A 22,042-nucleotide genomic window follows, 5' to 3' on the forward strand; every position below is an offset into this window, starting at 1 on the left:
GGGCTGGTGCTCAGTCATATGATCGGCTGCTCCCAGCTCCTTCGGGCCGAGTCGAACGGAGCGGAGCTGAGTTCTTCAGCTGCTGTAGCAGCCCCGGGCTGGCTCCTTCCCGCGATGCTGGACAGCCGCTCTGCAGAAGCAGGAGCAGCAGCCGCAGCCGCAGCCGGCGCCGGGATGCCTCCACCGCGTGGGCCCCGGGCTCGGGCTGCAGCCAGCTGAGCGGGCGGCGCCGGGGGAACCTGAGGAGCAGCTGCGGCCCCGGGTGGCGGCGGCGGCATCATGGCCCCAACCCTGCTCCAGAAGCTCTTCAACAAAAGGGGCTGTGGGAGCGGCGCCTCCTCCTCCTCCTCAGCGGCCGCCCCGGGCAGAGCACCCAGGGAAGCAGCCGCCTTTAGGTGAGGAGTCCCGGGGAACGAGGAGGGCAAGGAGAGGGGGAGAGTGAAGAGGAGGAAGGATGGTTGAGCCTGGTGCTTCATGTCTCGCCCATCGCCCTCTGGCTTGTCTTTGTGGAAGCTCAGGATCGCGAGTTGAAACCCCGAACCCTTCACTTCCACGAGGAGGAGGGGGGGGGGGTTTGTTGTGGTTGTGTGTTGTTTTGGGGTGGGAGGTGGGGTTTACCTCTCTCCCCTCCCACTAGCTCCACTTGCCCCCATCCCAAAAACCCTGAATTCTCTTTGTGAGGGGTGTGGTGGTCTCTGATATAATGATCCCTTTTCTGTGCGAACTGGGATAATTGTTCAGGGAGGGCGCGTGACGGGAAGCCCCTAGCTGGACGGACGGGCCAGGTGTGTCATCTCACTGGCATGCATTGCCTTGACTATTGTGTAGGTGAGCTTTTAAGTTGGGAAGTAGCAACCGCGTGGGGGAATGGAAATGGCTTGCCTTGTGACAGACTCTCTGAGGGATGAATGAAAGGATGTAATTAAGACATCAGTTAAACTGATGGCTCTTGATGCGTGGAAAGGGGGAGTAGAAATGCCTTATGAAATGGTTGAAATTTCTATTTAACAAAGCTGTTCACATGTGTAATAGATCAACATTTCAGTCCTTCCTCTTCCCTCTTCCCTCCTCTCCCCCTCCCCAACACATTTCTCTGTCTTGACATTTAAAAATGCTTTATATTGCATTTTGGAATACTTGAGGTTAGCAAAAGTCTTAATCAGTCGTCTGATACTCATGCTGATCTCTTTTTTTAGTTGAAACCTTTTATTCTTAAAAATTTGTATTGTCGGAAGCTATTTGCAAGATAGAAATGTGTTTTGTTAAATCTAGACCAAGAACTTGCAAGATGAAACTTCAGGTTAAATTCTGGGTGGAGGTTTGCATCATACTTTCTGAACTTAGTGGATTTTCTTTATTTTAAACATATAGAGCTCCTCATTATAACTATGAAAATCAGCTAAGGACTTAAAGCTTATTTTTTAAGGTCTGTGCTTATAGTGTATATTTTTTAAACCTTTTAAAAACCTTTTTAAACCTTCATACCTAAATTCTTATGTTTCTCCTATACCAACTGGCTGCTATAACTTGAGCAGGGAGTTCTATTCCTTTTACAGCTTTGAATGTGACAGTTGCTAGCCTCTGCAGATGGTTTCTTTTCTTTTTCTTCTTACCTGACCCAGATTTATTTCAGGGAATATGACCTGTAGTGAAATTGCATGAAGAGATTTGAATGGCTCTATAGACAGTGAATATAGCTTGACTCATTACTAATTTCCTCTCTGCCTCTCCCCTCATACCTTAAGTTGATTGTTACACTTTTTTAAAATGGGGTTTTCATTTTAAAATGGGGTTGCTCCAGGGCCCCACCTTTATCCTGAGTTTCCTTCAAAGCACAGACTGGGGGCCATTTCATTTTGTCTTTGTATTAGTATGATCTAACACAGAGTTTTGCATATATAAATGTTTAGACTGACTTGAATTAAATTAAGGGGATTCTGATTCCTCTTGATATTCACCATGTGTTTTGGGTGGGAATGTGTGCAATGTGGGTGCTGTTAATTTCCCTTGATATGCAATGGTGGAACACAAAGCCCTGCCAAAAGTTGGTTTTTTCACTTCTCCATTAAAGTTCACTGATGTGTATATGTGTCTGAGAGATAGAGACAGAGAGTTCATGGAATCGTAGGCTTAGAAGTGACCCTAAAAATCATCCTTCTGTTTAAAGAGAAATCTGACAGATGGCTAGATCCATCCTTAAGTTATGGATCCATGCTTTGAGGGAAGCAAGGAAAGTAAGATGGGGAATTACAGGAGTAAGAGAAGATGGTACCAGCTGGTGTCCAAAATCTCTTGTGTACATACATTAAGTGGATAATGCATGAAGGACAACTTTCCCCCGCCTCCTTTCACACACAGATTGAAAAATATATATTGTTCTTTTGTATGACCTACTATTAAAAGCAGGAATTCTTTTTAAAAAAATTTATTTAGTTAATTTAGAGCATTATTCCTTGGTTATGATAATCACAATATTTCCCTTCCTCCTCTCCACCCACCCTACCCCCAGCGGACCTGCAATTTCATTGGGTATTACTTGTGTCCTTGATCAGAACCTACTTCCATGCTGTTGGTGTTTGCACTAGGATGTTCATTTAGAGTCTACATCCCCAGCCATATCCCCTAGACCCATGTAATCAAGCCGTAGTTTTTCTTTGGTGTTTTTACTCCCTCAGTGTTTCCTCTGGATGTGGATAGTGGTTTTTCTCATAGATCCCTCCAGGTTGTTCAGGATCACTGCATTGCCACTAATGGAGAAGTCCATTACATTCAATTGCACCACAGTGTATCAGTCTCTGGGTACAATGTTCTCCTGGTTCTGCTCCTTTCACTCTGCATCACTTCCTGGAGATTGTTCCAGTCTCCATGGACTTCCTCCACTTTATTATTCCTTTGAGCACAATAGTATTCCATCACCAACATGTACCACAATTTGTTCAGCCATTCCCCAATTGAAGGGCATCCCCTCGTTTTCCAATTTTTTTGCCACCATAAAGCGCAGCTCTGAATAAAAGCAGGAATTCTTACCTTATCTGGGTCACAGATTCCATTACCTGGAATCTTGAGAGGATAAATGATAAGCCCAAGTTCCCACAGTTAGTGTCAGAAGCTGGGTTTGAATCTTTTCTTGGCTCTAACCTTCATTCTCTAGAGTGATTCTCTAGAAAATAAAACCTTGGGGCAGCTAAGTGACTCAGTAGATTGAAAGCCAAGCCTAGGGATGGGTTCAAATATGATGTCAGACACTTTCTAGCTGTTTGGCCCTGGGCAAGTCACTTAACCCCCATTGCCTAGTCTTTATCCCCACTTTACCTTGGAACCAATATTTAGTGTTGATTCTAAGACAGAAAGTAAGGAATTTAGAAAAAGAGAAGAAAACCCAACTTTTATCTGCACAAAAGTGAAGCCACTGGAACTTATCTTATTCCCACAATCATCCTGGGGTTTTGAGATTTAAATCATTTAATACTGTAATCTGTGATGTTGGAGTTCCCTCAGTGTGATAAAAGACATCAGAGAGTATGCACCTTCATTGTGTAGATAAGAAAATATGGTTACACAGTAAATTAGTTAACAGAGCCAAGCTAGAACACACATCTCCTGGCTCCCAGGCTCTTTTCACCACACCAACCCTTGCAAATGGCTATCTAGCTTCTGCTTAAATGACACATTCCCCAGTGAAGAGGAGTCTTTGTCTATTACTGTCCCTTCCACGCCTGGACAGCTCCATTCATCAACAGATTCTTTCTTTAGTTGAGCTGAAATCTGTCTCTTTGTAACCTTGGTACTGAGGAAGATACACTTGGCTTCTGAATGGTTTTGGAGAAGTTAACTTAGAGATACTTGAATGGCTAAAATCCACTTATTCATACAGTTGGCCTACATTTTAGAATGTGTTATTTCAAGCTGTATTTAATAAAATTGTTAGTGTAGCAGGATCAGTCTAAATGCAGATAAAATTTCCTTTAGTTTGGTAGTTTAAATTTTAAAAGGTGAAATAAAAAATGTTTAAATAAACTAAACTTGTGTAGATTTTTAGCAGTGCAAGACTGCCATGCATCAGAACATTCAAAATGAACTTTTATTCATTTCTCCTTTCTTCTTATCTTGCTCCTTTCTCTTTGTTGATTGCTTTATTTTTAGATTTCCTAGGCACTTTATGTTTTCTTGCCTATCCTGTCAAAAACATTAACATACAAGTCTAAAAATTTCTGTACTTTCTGGCATTCTACCAGTAAAACACCAAGGGGGAAAAAATGATTCTTGGCCACATTTAGGCAGTTTTGGTTGACTTGATGGAAAGAGCTAATTGGAGAAATTGATTAGGAAGCAAGATTAAGTTAAACCTGTGGTCAGAGGCAGTAATAGGCACTATTAAGTTATAGTATTTGTAAAATTTGACCCTCTCGTAATAATAATAATATCTATCACCGTATTTTAAGGTTGGCAGAGCACTTTATATGCATTGTTTCCTATGAACCCACAATAATTTTATAACATAAGTATTGTGGATATTATTCCCATTTTGCCAGTCAATTAACAGGCCACTAACAACAGACATTTGTTAATTACCTTTTCCTGGCTAGGCATTGTGCTACAAGAAACTAATATCTTATAGGGAAAAGACAACATTTATAACATGTTCTCATGGAAATCTAGCATTCAATAAGCATTTATGAAATACCTGATTGATAGACTTTAATAGTATTAGAAAAAGCCAATTGTAGGAGGTAGCATTTGAACTAAGCTTTGAAAGAAACTAGGAATTTTAAAAGGTAGTAAATGAGGGTGGGAGGGCATTCTGAGAAGGAAAAGGGGAAGTCTGGGGGAGCTGGAATGTTTGAGGAACAGCAAAGGGGACACTTTAGCCAGATGATGATACTGAAGCCCAGATAGCTTAAGTGATTTTCTCAGTTCCAAATCCAGTACTTTGTCAACCCTGACATATTGCCTCTTTGAAATGTCAGCTATTTGCTGAGGACAAATTTTAAAATCTGAGACAATTCCTTATTTAATGGCTCACATTTTCAAAATGCTTTCACTTTTAGCTTGTGACAAACCAAACAGAGCCCTGGTGTTTTTGCCTTCTGAAATGTGAAATTGGAGTGTGAAAAGGAACATTTGACTTACAGTAGCCCAGCACTGCCATTGGATTAAAGCTAGTTGAGGAATTTAGGGGTTCTTGGATCCTTCCAGATCTAAAATCAGCATTTCTTTATCAGATCTGACAATAGTCAAAGGGTGCCCAATACATTTTAGATCTGATTGAAATCCAAAGCTTTACTTTAAAGGCTTCAACTTGAGGCAGCTAGGTGATACAAGGTATAGAGCATTAGCCCTGGAGTCAGAAAGACTAGAGTTCAAATCCAGCCTTACATTCTCTTACTTAGCTGTATGACCCTGGTTAAGTCAGTTAACCTAGGCCTCCCTTAGTTTCTTCATCTGTAAAATGAGGATATTGGCATCCACTTTCCAGAGTTGTAAGATGAGATATGATTTATAAAGTGCTTTGTAAACCTTAAAAAAAAAAATATATATATATATGTGTGATATAGTTATACACATACATATATAACACGTGTGTGCTATATATAGCTATACATAGCATTTATATTGGTGTGTATACATATCTATCTGTTATTATTAAATTACTGGTGTGTGAAGTGAGTCAGCATGTAGTAGTAGATTAGGTGCTGAACTTGACATCTGGGGTTGAGAAGACTACAAATTATATAGATTGGCTTATCATCTCTCTCATTGGAGGGAGTAGGGAGTTTCCCTTGATGAAATCACAGGTCCTTGATGTACTGACATATTTCTGACATTCCAAATTCCCTTAATTTACATGCAGTATTGTGTATACTTGCAAAGAAATAAAAAGCTAATTTCTAAAAGCCAAAGCTGTATGATAAAATTTAGAACTGGCAAGGACTTTACAGATCTAATCCCTTAGAGTATGAGGAATAAATTCAGTAAAACGTGCCTTCATGTAGACTATTCAGACAATAAAATATTGAAAAGAATCTATCTGTTATTTATTCCCATCAGTTAGGGATAAATGGTAAAGTCCAAAGTTCTAATCCCTGTAGGTCTTTTAAGAAAAGCTTCATTTCAGAATTCCTGTATATGTGTATGCATGTATAGTGAGTGTAGCCTATTTATCAGTATTATCAAACAGCACTACATAACTCATATTTCTGTAGTACTTTAACATTACAGATTGATTTCCTCGCAATATCTTTGTGAGGGAGTTATAATTATTTCCATTTTGCGAATGGATGGACTCAGAGAGGTTAGTTAGATGAGTTAGTTGCCTTAGAATTAAACAAAATTTGTAGGATTGAATGACATCTAGGTCTTCTAACTACAGCCCCAGGAATATCAGGGACATCCTTTACATATCCTCCTAGAAAAATCAAAGCATTATAGTCCCCTGTTCTCCTTAGATTTTATAACCTAAAGGATAAAAGGATATAAGCTAAGAAGGACAAACAAAAACACTACATAGGAAATTACAACAGGCCTTTCCAAATCTGATAAAGCAAAGGGTAAATATTTACATTCAATGTAGAATTGAGTATCCGGGCTTGAGATGACTGACTGAGTGCATGTTTGGCTGGGAAGCATTTCTTCCCCACCCTCTGCTGCACCCCATTTTCTAACATTGTCACAGGAATTTCTGTCTTGGAGGGGGAGAGCAGCAACAGGTTTTGAGGGTGGGAAGAGGGTTAGAAAATAGCTTACATTTATATATTCTCCGAAACTTGCAAAGCATATAAAAGACATTCACCTCATTTGATCCTCCACAGCCCAGTGAGTCAGGTAATGCAAGTATTATTATCCCCATTTAACAGTTGAAATGACTAAGGTCAAGAGAGTTTGTGATTTCACATATTTAGGAAATGGCAGAGCCAGCTCTGGGAGGCTAGTCTTGTGACTCTTAAACCCTGTGTCACACACTTAGGTAGCAAAACAGTATTAAGCAAGGAACTTTTAGTCCCATTGTGAAATTTGTATGCCCTGTAAAGTCAGATAAAACCACCTACACCACACCACTCAAGCCAAGTTCTTCATATTCCACCCTCTGTATTATCTATATCTGTGCATAGCCCCCATTACTCTGCATCAACAGCTTCCTTCTAGGTGCAATACCTCCATCCCTGATTTGACATCCTCCCTGGAAATTACTTCTACTTACTTTTATGCATTCATTTTGTTTCTTCCTACTTGAATTTGAGTTTCCAGAGGGTAAGGTCTGTTTTCATTTTGCCTTTGTATCCATAGAGCCTGGCACCTTTTAGGTACAAATAGTACCTTGCAAAACATCCTTATTGAATGGAAGAAGGAATGGATAAATGGGTGGATGGAGTCCTTCTGGAGTTGCTCTTCCCTCCTGTCCTGGCTTCTCTTGAAATATAAGGTCCTTTTCCACTGTCACCTCTTTCCAAATCTGAAACATTTCATTGAATTTTGGCTTTATTAGAGGTTAAAGACAGAGAAGGCTAGTGTTCTGAACTGTGGACTGTCCTGGAATAAGTCTGGATGATCTCTAACTAGATGTCACTGGTGGAGAAGCAGCTTTCTGGGTCTGTTACCTTATCTGAAAAATGGAGATTATTATTCCAGGCCTGCCCACCTCCCAGGGCTCTTGGGAGTAGTTAATGAGATGGGGTTGGTGAAAAGCTTCTCAGAAAGGATAAAATACTGAATAATTTCAGTTGTTAAGAATCACTAAAAACCTATTAGCTCATTAAGCTCTATTAAGAATGGAACCAGATTGATCATGCAGAATTCGTGGTCTTATAATTGCTAAATTCTGGCTAGCTTTGCAGTGGCTGTTCTCTCCCCAGTAGATGTGGGAACTGAGGCAGAACAGAGATAAGTCATTTTCTTCACTTTCATGACAAATAGGAGTGGGAGGGGCCACAGGAGTTAGCCCTTCTAGACTTTATATTTCTAGGTTATTACTTGACAATTTACTTGTATTTTCCTGAGTAAGTTTTCACTTACTCAGTTTCAGTACTTGGATATGTAAATTTTCCCATTTGGTCATTATAAGGCCGGAAGTGATTCTTCTGTTTGTTATTCTCTAGCTTTTACTTATATGTTCTGAATACCTCACCATTCAATCTGAGCATCTGGAAATTCAAAGGGGAAAAAAAAAAGAAGAACTAGCAGTCCAACCCTCATGGAATTCCTCATGATCTCCTGCAAACATCTCATAGGGAGCTAAGCAAATTGTCCAGAAGTAAATGCCAACTTTTTTAGAGGTCTAAGAAATCAATGTTTTTCACATTTATTTGCACTTCTTTTTCATTTAGCAAATATTTTAACACCTACCTGTATGCAAAGCAAAGGAGAGGCAGACCTTGCCTCATGGAGCTTTTTGTCTAATAGATGAGATGATAACATCTTACATGAAGAATTATAAAATAGGTTAGATATGAAAGTACAGTAATACTTTGGCATGGGAGTTTTGAAGAGGGAGAGAGAGTAATTCTGACAGATGGGGTGTCCATATAGGGGGGAGGTAGGGTGAGAGAGAGAGAACAAGAAGGGCTTTGCAGAAGGAAATCTAGGCATTGGACAGGTGAAAACAGGCTAGAGGGGGGGAAAAGTTTTAGGTATTAGCATGAAAATAAGTGTTTAAACATGTGCAAAATAAAGATGAATTAAAAATGAATGTGAAAACTATTGTTTTCTTAGACCAGAACTCTAGAAACTTTGGCATAGAGAAGAGTCCTTTATTTGGAGTATGGGAAACTGTGTTTGGATCTCAGCTTACATCCTTATAGGTTGTGTGATACTGCATAAGGCAGCTCTGTTTCTTTTTCTGTAAAATGGGGATAGTCATAACTTAATTTTCAGCCAGAGTGAGAAAAACATTTTGAAAACTTTAAAGTGTTATGTAAATGGTAGTTGTAAGAATGTAACAAAGTTTAGGGTATGTAAGAAGATATTCAAATAATCCATTTTGCTGAAACATAGAATATATATAGGCTGTAGGAAAGTAGTGGGAAAATATGCTAGAAAGCTAGGATGTTGGAAAACCTTGAGCTGGCCACCTGTGTGGTTTGGGTTTATTCTCTGGGCTTTCAGAAGTGTTTGGAGCAGATGGAATGATGGTTTAAAGCTGTATTTTAAGATGAATAAACTGACATTGTGTACTTGGTTCAGATGTAAGGGAGGAGGGAGACTGGTGAGAAGATGATCCCAATAGTACAGGTAAGAGGTAAGGAAGCAGAGCTGGAAGTGTGGTGGATGGCCAGCAGAATGGAAAAAGGTCATATACAAAATACTTGGGTAGTAAAAGTGACACACTTTATTGATTGGATTATTGGAAGGCCAGGAAGAGGGAGATGACACGGGTGAACACAAAGGTAAGATCACTAACAGAAATAGAATTGTTAAGTCACAAAGGAGAAGTAGGTTTAAAGGGAAATATGTTCTAAAGATTATTTGACATAGATTCAGGAGACCTGAGTTGAGGAATGTGAATGAGATATTTCGGATCTAAAACACTGGTTATGTTTGTATTTTAGACCTGTTGAGTTGAAAGTGCTGGTAGTTGATCCTGGCAAATAGACTGAGTGGTAAATTGGAAATTCAGCCCTCTAGCTTTATAGAGAAAGCAGGCCTGAACATATATCTTTAGCAAAGGAGATAAATATGGGATGACTAGAGAGATAGAAAGAAAATGGAAGTTATTATGATACTTCATTAATTGATCTCAGTTTAAAAGAAAATTGTTACTAAACAAGTTTAGTTGGGTTATGGTGATGTTCAGTGTCAATCTTTTTTAATAAGACATTTTAAGCAATAGAATAGCTCTGCAGTTATTTGTTTTTATTCTTAAAAAATATTTCAGCTTGATAAAAATTTGAATTCATCCTGTATACTAGGAAGGGGCCAAGATGAAGAGACATCTTGGAATTGGTGATTGTTGGCAGAATACCCATGGAAATGCTCACAACTCAAGTCTCTTCTGGCATTTAGCATGCCTGAGAACTCTGTATCTGTTATGTTGGGCATGAATGTCAGACTACAGGTGAACTAATTAGAAATATTCAGGACAAAAGAAAGTTTAATGGATCTGGAGCTAGAAGACTGAGATTTCTTCATGTCTTGGCTCTGCCATTAGCTACTTTTGTGACCTTCATTTGAGGGCAGGAGAGTCTCTTTTGATTCTGTAAAGGTTAAAAATGGTTTGACTAAATTTGAGTTAAACAGAATTATTGTGGTTGCTGTTTATAAAATTAACTCTTAAGTCATGAGGTTGATTAGTAGCTTTATTACAACAAGGTAGAGATAGTAAATGGGGAAATATAGGAAGGAGTTGGAAAATATTGCCTAGCTAAATACCCTATAATTGCCAATTGGAAGAAATCCAGCTCATCTCCGACAAAGGCTCTCTCAGGTCGGATCTCCAACCAGGAGTCACAGTAGTCTCTTCAGCAAGAGTCTTCCCAGTGAAGAATAAATCTCCATTGCATAAGTCCAAGGCAGAAGAATCCCTCCAACTCAGAAGACCCTTCAGCACAGAGGTCCTCCCTCAGCAAGAGTCACCAAGGCAGCAGAAGTGAATCAGAATGCCCTTCTCTAGTTTTTATAAGCAGTTTTCTCCACATCACTTCCTGTCCCTCTGGTTTCTCCTTCCTTTCACTGTGGGCTGGTCTGTCACCTCTCAGGGACCATTCAAAGTCTCTCAATTTGCCTAGCATTGCCCAGGTGGGGGACAGTGCTTGTGGTCTTTTAGGACTAACTGTTAATGACTAAGTAAGTGTGAACTCTCCTCGTTAGTAACTTACCAAGTGTAAAGTAAGGGTACTTAAGTTTCTGATTGATTAATTTAAAATAAAGTGAATAAAAAAATTCCCTTTCACACTTCTTCTTGTAACCCTGGTGCTTAGCATGGTGTTTGGTACGTAGTAGGTGCTTGCTAAATAAATGTTTAATAGGGTAATTAGATGGCCCAGTGGATTAAATACTGGTCCTGAAGTCAGGAAGGACCTTAGTTCAAATGTCATCTCAGACACTTAATAGCTGGGCAAGTCACATAATCTTGCTTCTCTCAGTTTCCTCATCTGTAAAATGAGTTGAAGGAAATGGCCAACCACTTCATTATCTTTGCCAAGAAAATGTCAAATGGGATCTCAAAGAGTTGGACATAAATGAAACAGCTGAACAACAGTAATAACAACAATAATAAAAGTTTATTGAATAGCATGTTACCTCTCTAGGCCTTGGTTTTCTCATTTGTAAATGATGTGGCTGGAATAGATTATCTCATAGTGGCCCTTCCAGCTATAAATTCATAATCCGTTTAAAAAGTTTTTTGGAATGGTAGTGACGAAGTGGTAGCTTCTACAGTTTTGTTACTGAATTAATTTATGAATCAAAAGTAAAGATTTGCTTAAAAAAAAGAAATCTAAAGTCACTTCTGAAACTGTGGCTTCTGAAATGTGAATTCATATTGTTGTATTGTGGATTTTAGCTTTCTGGAATAATCCTAATGAGAAATTGCCTTGGTTGGACAGTGCATTAGTTACCTTGATCAGCTGTGGTGATGGACTTCTCTGTATTCAATGGGGATAGACCTTGATCAGGAGACAGTTCTGACTTGGGCCAGAAGCCGATCCACTTTGATTAGACTTGTCGGAACTTGTACTTCACTCTCCTAGCATTCAAGAAGTTAGGGTCACTGCCATGCCACTTCTATGAAAGAACAAGTCACAGTGTGTAAACCATTTGAACCCTAAAAAGGGTTTTTCTCTCTCTCCTGAATTGTCTTTTGGATGCACCAAATGTGCTGTCAGCCTGAAGGAAGCCCTTTGCACTTTGTGATCTCAGCAAAAGACTAAAAGTACTTGCCTGAAATGCTTCTGTGTATGCAGTTAATTCCTAATGGGTAATCTGATTCGTAAAACTAGTATCAGCTTCATTTCTGGAGAGCCATTGGACAGAAAGCATTGATTACACTGGCCCTTTGCTTGCCAGGGGCTGTTAGGCAGAGTATATGAGATCATCCATTTGGCTACTGATATGTCTTTGCTTTATTTCCAAGAGTGATGAAATACTTGGTGCCTTCCCTCTTACTAAGCATTCTTTACTGGATTTTATGGTTGGTTTGGTGAAGAATCCTTATAATGTACTAGAGAAAAAACAGGATGGACATTTCCACACACTGGATGGAGAGGGTGATTTCCCCAGCCCCACCCTGTCTGAAAATGGAACTTGGATGACTCATTGCTCACCACAATACAAACTGCATTTGTGCCCAGTGTTTGAACTGGAGGCTATCCTGGGAGTGGAAAGAGATGGAGAGAGTCCTAGCATTTTGGGCAGGGCCCAAACAGGAGCAGAGTTTTCTGCAGATGGAGCATGGCTGAGCCTCCAGATGCCCTGGGGCTGCAGCAGCCCAGTTCCTCATAGCACCTCAGCATGGCAGAAGTGACTATAAACAGAGCCCTCTTTTCTAGACCCAAGTGAAGTACTTTAAGAAAGGAGTAGGCAGGGCCTCTCAAGTTTTTCTGGTAAGTCTCTGTATTCTATAATATTTAAAATATTTAACCACTGATTTAAATACATTTGTGGTTACCTCTTGTGGTAGATGGCCACAGACATGACTTCAACTGCTTTAAAGAAAATTGTGGCAGTTTCTCTAGGCTCTTGTGGATTTGGAATGGTGGTATTGTCCCCTGCCCCTAATGTTGGTGAATTTAATTTAAGAAAACATTCCCGGGGCATCTTAATCATTTTAGAAAGGGATCAGATGATAACAAATATTGGGGGGGAGTGTTTGTTTTTCTTTTTTAGCAAGGGTTGACTTAAGATGTTTAGGGGAAGGAGGAGGAACAGAAGTATTGTTTTGATCTTTGGCACCTGGTCAGAACTTTATCTAGCACTTGGGTTTCTCAGGAGTTAACCCCCCCCCCCAATTTGGTCATTTTCTTTCTTTTTTCTTTTGGCATAAAACTTCTATATCTCATGGCAAAATAAAATTGAAAGTATTGCTGATATTTAGGACTTAAAAACTAATCTCATTCCTAAGTCCTTAAATCTAATAACATATCTATGAAAAAGCTAATAGAATATCCTTTAAAAATGATAATTTGTTACTTTTTCCCCCAATTGAGGGGCACTTTGTTAGTCCATAAGTTTCTAGTTCTTTATTATAACGAAAATATGCTATAAGAATATTTTTTTAATATATGGGTCCAATTATTCTCTTTCTTTGATCTCTTTGAATTATAGACCTCCTAATAATATTGCTGGATTAAAGGGTATGCACAATTTAGTGAGTTTTGGGACATGGTTCCAGATTACTTTCCAGAGCCAATTTACAATTCCACCAAACAGTATATTGGTGTACCCAATTTCATGTAGATGTTCCAACAAGTTTTCTAGAACCAACATCTCCAGTTCCTTTATCTTCGAAGTTCTCCTTTGAAACCATGTGTGTTTGTATTTGTTTATGGTGTATATTGTATATGGTGTGTGTGTGTGTGTGTGTGTGTGTGTGTGTATGTGTGTTTATATATGTTTTTGTGTGAGAGAGTATTCTGTAATTGTTGTTCAGTTGTTTCAGTTGTGTCCAACTCTGGTTTGCCATTTTCTTCTCCAGTTCATTTTATAGATAAGGAAACTGAGACAAATAGGGTTAAGTGATTTACCTGGGGTCACCCAGCTAGTAAGTGTCTAAGGCCAAATTTGAACTTGTTAAATGAGTTCTTGACTTCAAGCTTGGGACTCTATTCACTGCACCACCTACCTGCCCTGTTCTGCAATTATGGCCTGGTAAAACTTAAGAGATGAACTGAAAAATAGGAATGGTGAATGTATCTCCTGAATTTGCATATAGGCACTTAGCCTAATAACAGAGTAGGTACCAGGACCTTAAGCTGGCAGGAACATTGGCCCCACTTTGTCCAGTGAATATTTCAGAAGGAAGAATGAAATTCAGTTCTTGTAGAGCTTTCAAACAAGACTTAATGCCTTTTATTTTTCCTTTTTGAAAGGCAGATGATTTTTGGTTAAAGAATTAAGACAGAAAATGGCACTGACACTTTAAGAATATAACATTTCCCTTAAGAAAGTAAACTTGGATTAATGACCTGTCAATTATAACTTATGTTCTGTGAGGGTAGTAAACTTTGATTCCAAACATCACCAATTGGGACTACTTGTCTTAAAGTAGTACAGTTAGTTAGTTGCTAGGGCAGATATTGGTGGCAGTAAATACCAATATGGATACAAAGTAAGTCAGTGAGATGCAGTCTGCTTGGAAGGTGTTTAAAATCTGCTTGGATAGTAAGACACACTTTTGGGGGAAAGAGAAATAGCTGCATGGGATAAGGACCAAATGAATAGTGAAGTCATTACGTGTCTCAGTTGGTAGGAAGGAGAGTTCTCATAGGCTGGGAAATTAGGAATAATTAGCATTGTATAATGTTTTAAGATGTTAAAAAAAAAAAACACCTTACTAAAAATATCTCACTTGGTCCTAAAAGATAGTACCTAAAAGGTACTATCATCATCATCTTCATTTTCACAGATGAGTAAAATGAGACAGAAGTTAAATAATTTGCCCAAGGTCACTCTGCTAAGTGTCTGAAGCCAGAGTTGAACTCCAGTCTTTCTGACTCCGGGTCTATCACACTACCCAGCTGCCTCTAAGGAAAACTAAAAATGGAACATTTTGAGTTGGGCCTTGAAGGTTGGACAGAATTTAGAGATTTTAGGAGGGTGAGTAACTGCTGGTGGTCTGTTCTGGGACAAAGTATAGGACTGGTTTTTTTTAACAAGAGCAGAAGGCTGTTGTAGGAAAGGAGTGTTGTAGGAAAGGGCCAGCTTGTGGGAGGCTTTGACTAGCAGGCTAAGAAGTTTTGATTTAATTTTGTAGGTGAAAGATCTTCCATCTAGTGTTAGATGTGATGTTTTCAAGTTGTTTGGTCCTGCCTATGTCTCATTTATATTAGCATCTTCTACCCCATTTTGTTCTTTACTTTCCCATGTTGTTTTTCTCCATCCCTGCCTTCTCTTTACCCCAAGTTCAAGGTTTCAGAGAAAGGAGAAGGCAGCTAATTTTCCTACAAAGACAGAATGAAAACCATGGCAAATTTTGAAGTAAGAGAGAGAGATAGGAGAAAGGTCATAAGAAGAATCTGGCTATGTTAGCAGAGGTATACGTTAGCTAGCCTAGCTCTTTAGCAAATGGCCTTATGTTTGGACTTAGTGAACTCTGATTTTTATTTAATTTGGGAAAGCACTCATGCTTGGGTTTTGTGATGCTTTTGCTCCCTTATCAAGCCACCAGCAAGGTGGCAAAACCTAGGCTGGCCTCACTTATAATCTGTGGAAAAGACCCACTTGACAAGCCCTTTGATTAGCCATGCTCGGAGCTCACTTAACTTTTAAAGTCAAGAAATGGGCATGCAAAAAGGTGAGTTCACTGTTTATTCGTTCAATAAACTATGGGGCTATGCACCTGCAGGATTTTTATGTATTATTCAAAGAGTGATTGGTGCGTTCCCAGAATCTGGCTTTTATCAGGTATTTCTGGGGTGATTATAGTTATCTCTGTATTTTCTTTCTGTGAGTATTCTTTGAGAGTTGAGGTTGTCTCTTATCTTAACTGGATATCTTCCTCACTTCCTAGCCTGGGGCTTTACAAAGAGTAAGTACTTAATAAATGTTGAATAATACTGCTGGATTTTCCAGGAAAATGTGTTGGTGAGATGAAAAAGCACTAAATTTTAAATGAAATGATCTGGGTTCAAATTTTGGCTCTACAATTATTTATTTGAATGGTCTTGAGTAAATAACACATACCACTCTCTAAGCCTTGTTTTCACCTTCAGTAAAATGAAGCGGTTAAACTAGATCACTAGAGATTAATGGGACATAAGCATTTCTGCTGGCCATATATTGACTTAGAAAATCACCTATTAATATGATATATTTTATTATTTTATTTTGTTAAATATTCCCTAATTACATTTTAATATGATTTAGCTGCACTCAGGAATGTTGCAGGCCTTGAGATTGTGTTGCCACCTTTTTTGCAGATGATCTTTCAGCTCTCTTCCAGCGGTAAACCAGTGTTCCTGTCATCTTTGATGTGTCCCCAATAGCTCTTTGTGCTTTTTTGAGTACTACTCTATAGGGGGGACAGACATATATAACAACCTCTGCTTACAACTTCTGCAAAGTTGTTAAAACATTTTTTGCTTCAACTGGCATAAACTATAGGATTTTTCATCTGTTCTATATGTGTTCTCCCCATCTTGACCTTTATTTTCTCTTAAAATCCTCGTAGGGGGCAGCTGGGTGGCTCAGTGGTTTGAGAGTCAGGCCCAGAGGTGGGAGGTCCTAGGTTCAAATTTTGCCTCAGACACCTCCCAACTGTGTGACCCTGGGCAAGTCACTTAGCCTTCATTGCATAACCCTTACCACTCTTCTGCCTTAGAACCAAAACCTAGTATTGATTCTAAGATGGAAGGTAAAGATCAAAAAAAAAAATTCCTGGTAGCTACTGAACTTTGGTCTTGACATCTGAATCTGTCAGTTAGGTCTTGGTCATGCCCCTGTTCAGCTGATTCGGTTTGAATGCTGAGTTTTGCAGACTGTGTTTACACTAACAGTAGCAGCCAGGCTTATCTGGGGTTTGCAGTCACCCACTGTGCCACATGCCACGTGGACTCTTAAAGAGAGAGTTCTATTCAGATGTAGACTGGGACTAGAAATTGATTCCTGGAATTGTGTACTGCTCAGAACAAAGTAGGTATTATATCTGAGGTTAAAGACATAAGTTGATTCAATTACAGTTTTAGATTTGGAAAGGATTTTTTTTTTAAACTCTTACCTTCTGTCTTGTATCAGTTCTAAGGTAGAAGAGTGGTATGGACTAGGCAAACGGAACTAAAGTGACTTGCCCACAGTCACAGCTAGTAAGGGTCTAAGGCCATATTTAAATCTAGGTCCTTCTCTCTCCAAGTCTGGAGCTCTATCCACTCTGCTACTTAGTTGGCCCTGACAGGGACTTTAAATCATTTTGTCTGACTCCTTCATTTTACAGCTAAGGAAACTGAATTTCCTAGGGATGAAGTGATCTTGTTCAGATTCACACAGCCAGTGAATAGCAGAGCCAAAATTTGAACTTAGATCTTCTGGCTATGTATTTACTGTGATTTCCACTGTCCATAACTGCCCTCCAACCAAAAAAAGTGCCTTAGCCTATTAGAATTGACTTACATTCTATCTCTTCTGTTACTCTGTCTCTGACAGTGACTTTATGACAGATTCTGCTGGTCCTCTCACATGTTCCTCCAGAAACCCCAATTTTCCCAAGTTCATGTGAGACCTTTTTGAGTCTGTTTATTTTCAGTTACTCCCAGTGCATTTGTAGCCCTTCCAAACCCAGCTCCCTTACAGCCTTGCCTTTCTCCTCACGCTCTCCAGGTTGGGAACACTGATGTTCCTGCTCTTCTGACCTTGCACCTTTTCCCGTGTGATCCTCCTTGCCTAGAAAGCTTAAATCTCTCCCTCTTCTCCAAGAGCTGCCTGATCTATGCCAGCTCTCCCTCCCTCTCCAACATTATCTTTTGTTCACGTGTGCAATGTGTGGACAACTTGACTATATTCTGTTCTCCCTTTGCAATGGGAACTCCTCGGGGGCAGGGACTTGCTTTTAGTCTTTTCTTCTCTTCCCCAGCACAGCTTCCTTTCTGCCTAGCTTGGTGCCTCGTACTTAGTAGGCACTTTGTGATAAGTGTTTTGGACTTGGTTTGTACTTTGCCCCATCTCAAAGGCACACAGCTCCATCATTATAGTATCTACTAAGTAGTGTGTCCTTTTATTCTATTTCCCCTTTTTGACACTTCAAGCAGAATAGTCTTTTTTAGAATTTATTTTCTTTCCTTCCCACCTCCCTTACCATGGTAGAAAAAAACCTGAAAAAAAACCCACTTGAAACAAATACAAACAGAACCTTCTAACTATAGTATTTCAGGGTTTCATGTGCTCTCTATTCCTAACTTTCATTATCTTATGGACTTTGACCTCATTTTCTCTTTATCTTTCTAATTGTTCTTTTCAGTCTTCATAAACAGTATCCCTCTACTGATGCTGGTGAATTTTTTTCTGGACTCTTGCTAGTGCTGTTATACCTGTCTTTAGGCACAGTTACTTGAAGTACAGGAAGTTTTCTTGCTGGGGGCTGGGGGCACACTCGCTTTTTTCTTTTGGAGGCACTAGCATTCTTTCAGACATCCAGGTTTGCTACCTTTTTTAATCCTCACTAGAGTTCACTTCATATAGCCACTGTAGCAAGAGTTTTGAGTGACACCTAGAATTCTCCATGAGCTGGTTGGGTTCTAAGCTGTTGATGGAGGAGGTTTCCAACAGTCTCATTCTGGAGTTAGAAGACTAAAGCTGTGGATCTGCGACTCCCCTGGAAAAACCATCTATCAAACAGCCTGCCTGTGAGGATCAACTAGAAGAGGTGGAGAGGAAATCTCCAGTCATCCTGGTGGACAGATTGACTGGGGAAGAGAATCTCTATCTTGCCTGGATCATCTAAGGACACCATAACTTTGATTCCTGTTCTCTGACCCACCAAAGAACTCTAAGTGAGAATTTGGGCTCCCTGTTAGGACTTAACTTTAGTAACCCTTAGTAATCTTTAGTTTAGGTTAGCTTAGAAACCGATTAATCTTAGAAATTAACTATAGTGGGTTGGGTAAATAGTCAGATGCAAACCTTTCCCTTTATCCTCCCCTATCTTGTCCCTTCTCTGTTAATAAACTTATATATGTGATTTCCCCTTTGTATAAACCCTTCCCCCTTTCCTAAATTATTCTAACAGCTTTGGTTGAGTCAAGGGTAGGATTTAAAAAATAAACTGTATTATAGATAATAACAGAAAGACAAAAGATAGTTAGGAGGTTGGGAAGATTCTATTTTGCTTTCATCAAGTAGAAGATTCCAGTGGTGGGAGCAATGGAACTCTGGGGCTCTAACTGAACTGGGAGAGACATTTAATCTTTAAATCCCCTGTCACATGAACTAGGTGGCCATCTTGGAATTTTTTTTTAATTTTTGAACATTTTTTTCCTTTCCTTAATTGTGTGTTTATAAAAGTGATCACAGTAAATTATAACAACACTAATACTATTGTAAATACAAGATTGTTAATGAATGCAAACATGTCTGGAGACATGTTAAAAGATTTATTATTTGTATTTTGGTAGTGTGTTCTACACATTCCATATATTGTATTCACCCTGTTCCCTAAAGTGCACTATGTCCTGAAGGTGACCAGGGAAAAGGACATCCCCACAAAAATGCCCAGTCCTCTCTAGATATAGCTGAGGTGGAAGTCGGCAACTCTATTCCTTTTAAAGAAAAGGAAACCTCCCATTCTTTCCCTCAGACAATTTTCCTTTCTATGTTTCTTGCTGCATTAAAGTATGCAAGGTGTTTCAAAACTGGAGACTCTTACCTTTTTCAGAGCTTTCAGGTGCTTTGTTCCTCAAAATGCCACTTGGTTCCAAAGACTCTTCATGTACCTCTTTGCTTTGCCCAAATCAAAAGTTCTTTTTGTACCTTGCCTCTTTATGTCGCCACTAAAAAAAAGAACAATAAAGAATTTCCAAATGCAGTAGAGACTCTAAGATAATTCAAAAGTGATGGTTAGTAGAAGGCTTTCTGGTTTTTTTGTGTGTGTTTAAAAAAAAAGTTTCCCCAAGTTCCCTTCTCTAAAATGCTAGGAATCTAACTTTGTGATCTGACTCCTAAGCACCTTTTGGTTCTAAGAGAAGGAGTGGTCAGCTGCTACAGTATCTTCCTACCTGGCTGGGGACTGCTTTGTGCAACACTCCCAATCAGAACTAGAATAAAATGCAATTGAGAAATATTTAGCAAAAGAAACAAAATACAGTGGAACACAGATATTGTAATACATGGAAAAGGAAATGGCAAACCGTTCCAGTATCTTAAAAAAAAAACAACTCTCAATGGGGATATAAAGAGGTGGACATGACTATCTAACACGAACAATAGTATTAAGATGTGGTTTTCTAAGACAATAAGAGTGGCTTTCAGGGATCCTTATGTACAGTTTAGTGACCCCTATTTCTATTTGAGTTTGACACCACTCACTGCCCTCCTGAGTTGGAATTCTATTAGAAGACAGTCCTTGTCACTGCATCTCAGAAGCAGGTGTGAGACATATGAAGTTCATGGGTAGAGAGATGAGTGATGGCTTGTTTATCCTATCTCCTATCAGTTACAATTAGTTAGTTGATACTTCATTTTAACCATATCTTGTCCTTTGTAAGGAGAATGCCAATTTTGCTGTCCTCTTGCAAACTGTAGAAGTTGCTTCAAAGTAGAGAGAAAAAAATATTAGATTAGGGAATAACAACTGTTTGAATCCAAAGCACTGAAAATCCTTTTCTTGAAATATTGAGATGAGGAGAGATATACTTAAGTTAAACATTTTTTGAAAAGAATTTTTAAAAAAAGATGGTTACTTGAGGGAAATGTTTGTAATTGGCAATATGAGCCTCAGTATTAGAATTCCTTATTTTTTTGTAACCTTTGACAGTTTTTTAAAACCTTCTCACATCTAATTTCTTGTTTGCACCTCACAGCAAACTATGAGATGGGCAATGCCAATGCCATAATCTCCATTTTATAGATTTAAAAACCGAGCTTCAGAAAGATTATGTGAATGTGTTGTCATGGGCCATTTTGTTCCATGCAATGATGCCTATTAAGGAAACTTTATTTGGATGTTTGCCAAAATGAAAGCCATATCACTAGTAAATGTCACATTGAGAATAGAATCAGGATCCTCTGTCTGATCCAATGCTGTCTATTATATCATGCTTCCTCCAAGAATTACTTCATTAGTAATTTTTCTTTCATTCAGTCTTATTTTGGTATTGGTTGTAAATTATTGTGAAGTATCATAAATGCATTTACTACATATTTTAATACAAGTCAACATATCTTTCTGTCTTCAAGTCTCTCAAGTATTCATATTATTTTTATTCCAATTTTTTTCTTTTCTTTTAAGGTGTTGGGATGCTTAGAAATATTCTTTACTTCTTTAAAGTTGGATTGATGCCTTTGGTTTTTATACCAGTTTTTTCCTACTCTTGTTTTCTCTTTTCCATTTTAACTCTCCTTGAAACAAAGACAAAATCTATTCAGAGCAACCTTGTCAGACATTGTGTACTATATTCTGCACTCTCATCTGTTGAAGAGGGCAGGTTTCATCATCAGAAGTTGCTTTAATAAATGGATGCCAGTCTTTTAAAAAAATAACATTCAGAACTACCTTCTTGTGTTCATTTTCCTCCAAGTCCTTCTTTGACTTCTTAGCTTTTATCCTGTACTTTATATCTTAATAAAAAGAAAATTGGCCTAGTCTGGGACCTTGAGCATATAGTCTCTTCATCTTTGAAACAGGGGTTTGGATTTGCTGACTTCTCAGGCCCCTTTCAGAGCTGACATTTGATGGAGGAGGCTCAGGATGTTGTGACTAGATGGTACTTCTGAGGTGGAGGGGCCTAGGAGCTCACAGACTTAAGAGGGAAACAAAAAGCATACAACTAGCTACAAACCAGATATACATAGCAGAAATAAGATGCAGTATTCTTCAGGAAAGGCACTAGCAATGAAGATAATCAGGAAAGGCTTCCTGTAGAAGGTGTGATTTTAGCTGGAGTTTGAAGGAAGCTAGGAGATAGAGATGAAGAGGGAGAAAATTCCAGGCATGACCAACGGCCTGTGAAAATGCTTGGAGCTGGGAGATCGAGTGCCTGGGTGAGGAATAGCAAGGAGGCTAGTGTCATCGGATTGAAGAATGTGTGCTGTGAGAAGCCTAGAAAATAGAAGGTGCTAGGTTTTAAGGGCTTTGGACACAAAACCAAGCACTCTATTTGCTCCTGGAGTCAAGGGAGAGCCACTGGAGCTTGTGGAGTGGGGTGACATGTCTAGATGTGCACTGTAGGAAGATCCCTTTGATAGCTGG

At 39.1% G+C, this 22,042-nt stretch overlaps 1 protein-coding gene across 2 annotated transcripts in view; it reads left to right on the forward strand.

The window, feature by feature from the left end:
* The first annotated feature begins 262 nt into the window (after nt 1-262).
* FNIP2 (folliculin interacting protein 2) overlaps nt 263-22,042 on the forward strand; it is a 141,405-nt gene continuing 119,625 nt past the window's right edge. For both annotated transcript variants that reach the window (XM_007496172.3, XM_001374855.5), the window contains exon 1: nt 263-395. In XM_007496172.3, coding sequence (XP_007496234.2) covers nt 280-395 — 116 coding nt within the window. In that variant the 5' untranslated portion in view covers nt 263-279. The remainder of the gene's footprint in view (nt 396-22,042) is intronic.

The sequence above is a fragment of the Monodelphis domestica genome, chromosome 6 (assembly GCF_027887165.1).
Source record: "Monodelphis domestica isolate mMonDom1 chromosome 6, mMonDom1.pri, whole genome shotgun sequence".
Classification (NCBI taxonomy): Eukaryota; Metazoa; Chordata; class Mammalia; order Didelphimorphia; family Didelphidae; genus Monodelphis; species Monodelphis domestica.